Source organism: Camelina sativa, chromosome 20 (assembly GCF_000633955.1).
Source record: "Camelina sativa cultivar DH55 chromosome 20, Cs, whole genome shotgun sequence".
Classification (NCBI taxonomy): domain Eukaryota; kingdom Viridiplantae; phylum Streptophyta; class Magnoliopsida; order Brassicales; family Brassicaceae; genus Camelina; species Camelina sativa.
In genome coordinates this window covers 25,394,713-25,399,657 of record NC_025704.1, presented here as the reverse complement: position 1 = coordinate 25,399,657, position 4,945 = coordinate 25,394,713, and the positions used below count along the sequence as shown (strand labels likewise).

At 38.9% G+C, this 4,945-nt stretch overlaps 1 protein-coding gene across 1 annotated transcript; it reads right to left on the bottom strand.

The window, feature by feature from the left end:
- Positions 574-1,587, bottom strand: LOC104771670 (vesicle-associated protein 1-4-like). Its single transcript, XM_010496239.1, has 2 exons — positions 959-1,587; positions 574-841 (listed from the first exon to the last, which is right to left on the bottom strand). The coding sequence occupies exons 1-2, from the start codon at positions 1,447-1,449 to the stop codon at positions 574-576; spliced, it is 759 nt and encodes a 252-aa protein (XP_010494541.1). The 5' UTR covers positions 1,450-1,587.

Below are 4,945 nucleotides of genomic sequence, written 5' to 3'. Positions count from 1 at the left end.
GATGATGTGGCATATTGGTTGTTCATTACACATAATATGTGATAGTCAACCTAGTGGTTGACAAAAGGTTTAGTATGTTTTTATCAAATCTGAGGTTCCAATTTCAGAGAAAACAATTTTTGTAGATCAATAGAGATGTTGAGTTGTCTCTAAAACTATTGATTATGTTTTCAATATTGTAAATAAATTAAATTCACACTCATTTTGTAAAAAACATATGTTTTTGTTTGAAAATGATGATTAATGTAACAAAAAAAGGTAGTAAAATATTATGGTGGTAATGTGATCCATTCACGGACAGGTAGAGTCTACAGTGTCTACACGTCTCAAAAGTCAGAAGCCTTCATGTAATATGTACTATTAAGTATATTATCAAGAAACCAAGTCAATCTATGCTTAGTTATATTCTAACGTTTTCCATGTAGAGAGGGATCTAAAATATCCTATTAAAGAAATTTGTTATATATATTCTGCATACTCTTCATAGTACAACAAACGCTATCAAATAATTGATGCAAGGTCAAACTAATCAAAATCGAATTATTTCATAAAAAAATATCAAATGCAAACCATTCACCACTCACTTTCCACAGCTCGATTGATTATGAAATGACCAAGAGGAATAGAGAAAACAGACATAAGGACTAAACCATAAGGACCAAAAACTATTGTGAAAAGAAGAAACAGACTTAGGAAACGTATAACAACTCTAATCACTTCATCTGTTCTTGCCGCCAATTGGTTGCGTTCCGCTTCAAAAATTTTGCGTTCGCTCTCGGAGATGTCTTTTAAAACTTTCTTAACCTCCTCGACGATTGTTCTGACCAAATCATTCTGCCGGCTGTCATCATAACAGAGATCAAAATATCGAACAAATTCTGTCCTGAACTAACCAAGAAACAGAGTCTTGAAACAGAGTATTCTAACCAAGAACAGAAGAAAAGAGACAAGTCAAGACCTGTATCGTGACGAAGACAAGCCAACGTTTCTCGAGACACAAAACATAGCTTCCTTCCATCTCCTAAAAGTTTCGGGCTCGCCGCGATGCGTTGACTTCAGGTCCCGGAAATTGTCTCCGAACTTTCCCTTTAGTTTCTTCACATCGTCAGTTTTCATCTTAAAGAAGATAGGAATCACTGTAAGGCTTCCTTCTTCCACACATTCTTTAATCTTAGCAAGCTCATCTAAGCACCATCTCGACTCGGTGAAGTTCTTGGAGAAGATTGTCAGCGCGACTCTCGATTCCTCGATCCTGTTGAAGAGATGATCAAGATCTTTGCCTCTAAGCTCATGATCATCTATAAAGACGTTTACATTCTCTTCTAAAAGAGCATCCACTAGAAAACCTAGGAACCTGTCACGCAACTTTTCGCCTCGGAAGTTGATGAACACTTGGTACTGAGGTGGGATCGGTCCAACGTTGGTAAAGAGGGATAAGGAGGAGCCCATGGAAGGTGATGATGATCTCTGAGGAAATTATTTGCAGAGGGAAAAAAATAAAGCAATTGATTTTAATGGTTTCAATGTGTGTTTTGACTTAATCACAATTGATTGTTGGTTTAAGCTTGAAGAGAACCTAAAAATAGAAAGAGCAGAGCATTCCTAATCGAGTTATGATTAGTGAATGGATAAGGATCAAAGCTTATTTAGTGTTATCTAGGATATTGGTGTTTCCTAGTTGAAATAGGTTTTGGTTTTACTATATATATGTATGACGAGTTATGGCATTAACATATAGAGTTTGAGAGATTGAGATTGAGATATTGTAACAAAGAGCTTAGAGTTTTGAGATATTTTCTTTAAGCTATTAAGAGAGTTATTCTTAAAACAGTCTTGTGTTCTTAAATCTTTGCTAATTCTATATTTGGTATCAGAGCATGAAAAGAAGATCAGGAATCTGTGAGAATAGAATAGATGTCAGGAGACGGAAGTACAGACACTAAGGATAAACAACTTGCGGTCGCAGGAGATAAACCAAAAGAAGGAGGAGCGTCATCTTCAATCTCATGTCCTATGCTCAGTTCTACCAACTACACGGTTTGGGCAATAAAGATGAGCTATGTTCTTAAGGTCAACAAGGTCTGGGAGGTGATCGAAGCAGAGTCATCCGATGGTGACAAGAATAATCTGGCCATAGCTTTAATCCTGCAATCCATACCAGAGACACTAATTCTGCAGGTCGGAGGTTTGAGTATAGCAAAGAAAGTCTGGGATACGATTCAAACTCGACATGTAGGAGCTGAGAGGGTCAAAGAGGCTCGACTACAAACCTTGATGGCTGAATTCGACAGGCTCAAGATGAAGGAAACAGAGAAGATTGATGACTTTGCAGAGAAGATTTCTCAGATTTCTTTGAAAACTGCTTCTCTTGGAGAAACTATAGAGGAATCAAAACTTGTTAAAAAGTTTTTGAAGAGTCTCCCAAGGAAGAAGTTTATACATATGGTTGCTTCGCTTGAACAAGTATTAGACCTTAATACTGTAAGTTTCGAGGACATTGTTGGTAGGCTAAAGGCTTATGAGGAGCGCATCTCTGAGGAAGAAGATGCAGAGGAAGATCAAAGTAAGCTGATGTACACTAACTTTGAACCACAAAATCGAGAGTATAACGGAGACTATAGAGGAAGAGGACGTGGTGGAAGAAATTTCAGAGGACGAGGACGTGGCCGTAATAGTTGGAGGGATCCATCTCAAGTCACTTGTTTCCGGTGTGACAAGATAGGTCATTTTGCTTCACAATGTCCAGATAGGCTGCTTAAACTTGGACTAGCAGAACACAAGGAGACTGAACATAAGGACACTGAGGAAGCAGATCATCTCATGATGCATGAAGTTGTTTATTTGAACAAAGAACGCTGCATACCGAGTAAGTTTGAAGCAAATACTGTTGGAAGTAATGTGTGGTTTCTTGATAACGGCGCAAGCAATCATATGACTGGAGACCAGAGATACTTTGATAAACTCGATCGTTCAGTTACAGGAAAGGTAAGATTCGGAGATGACTCGAAGATTGATATCAAAGGGAAAGGGACAATTGCTTTCATTGACTCATTCGGGAAGCCAAGAGTGATGTCGGAGGTGTATTTTATCCCTAGTCTACGAACCAATATCATAAGCCTAGGACAGGCTACAAAGGCTGGTTGTGAAGTACGATTGAAAGGAGAACATCTTACAATGTGTGATCCAGAAGGAAACTTGCTCGTTAAAACAGAGAGAACAAAGAATCGGCTGTATAAGGTAAACATGGGACTAACAAACAAAGCTTGTTTGAACTTCACGATTGCAAGTGAATCAAGTAGGTGGCATGCCAGAATGGGACATATTAACTATGTCACCTTGTCGAACATGTTTACTAATGAACTGGTGATAGGTGGTCCGAACAAATCTCTTGAAAAGGAGATTTGCAGTTCATGTTTACTTGGAAAACAACCTACTCAGGTTTTTCCAAATGCAACTGCCTTTTGAGCAACAAAGAAGCTGGAACTAATACATGGAGATCTCTGTGGCCCCATAACACCATCTACAAGTGCTGGAAATAGATACATATTTGTCCTTATAGATGATTATTCAAGATATATGTGGACTGTTCTACTAAAGGAGAAAAGTGAGTCATTACAGAAGTTTAAGAAATTCAAGGCTATGGTTGAAAAGGAAACAAGAGAAAAGATACAAACATTTAGAACTGATAGAGGAGGACAGTTTGTATCTCTTGAGTTTAATAGTTTTTGTGAAGACTCTGGAATTACTCGACACTTGACAGCTCCTTATACACCGCAACAGAACGGGGTTGTGGAACGACGTAATAGGACACTCATGGAGATGGCGAGAAGTATTCTAAAGCACATGAAGATGCCTAATTACTTGTGGGGGGAGGCTGTAAGACACTCCACTTACCTGTTGAACAGAGTTGTGACAAGGTCGCTTAGGGAACAAACTCCATATGAATGCTACCGAGGAAGAAAACCAGCAGTTGGACATGTTAGAGTTTTTGGTTGCATTGCTTATGCCAAGACAGAGAAAGCTCACTTGAAGAAGTTAGACGATAGAACTCGAGTTCTTGTCCATCTAGGAACTGAACCGGGTTCCAAGGCTTATCGATTGCTTGATGCAGAAACGAGGAAAATTATTGTTAGCCGTGATGTTGTTTTTGACGAAAACAAGAGCTGGAACTGGAGTAGGAACAATCTTAGTGATGGAGGAGATGAGAACTTCGAGTTTACAATTGATGGTATGAGTAGTCAAAATCGAGAGGAGAGTGCAATAAGCGAGTCACCAAAGCAATCTCTTGTGAGAAACAACTCTGATAGCGAGGAAACCGGAGAGGATGAGCAATCTGATGAAATTTCTGATAGCGAGACCAGACACATAGAAAACGAACCTGCAGTAATATCTGAAATTACAGAGAAAAGGCATCGTACTAAACCAAAGTACTTAGAAGACTATGTCTGTTTTCAACTTGCAGTGGAAGAAGGAGAATTAGTTTTGCTCTGTTTAAACAATGAGCCAAGGAATTATGAAGAAGCAAGAGAGTCTATTGAATGGAGACGAGCCTGCGAGGAAGAGATAGAGTCAATCGAAAGGTTCAAAACTTGGGATCTTGTAGACTTACCTATAGGAGCAAAGCCGATTGGTTTGAAGTGGGTGTTCAAAATCAAAAGAAACTCGGATGGGAGCATCAACAAGTATAAGGCTCGATTAGTGGCTAAGGGTTATGTCCAAAAATATGGTGTTGACTTCGAAGAAGTGTTTGCTCCAGTTGCAAGGATCGAAACAATCAGGCTTCTTATCAGTCTTGCTGCATCTTATGGTTGGGAGATACATCATCTTGATGTCAAGACAGCTTTTCTCCATGGTGAACTCAAGGAGATTGTACATGTCAGTCAACCAGAAGGATTTATCAAGAAAGGTGAAGAGAGAAAGGTGTATAAGCTCAACAAAGCTTTAT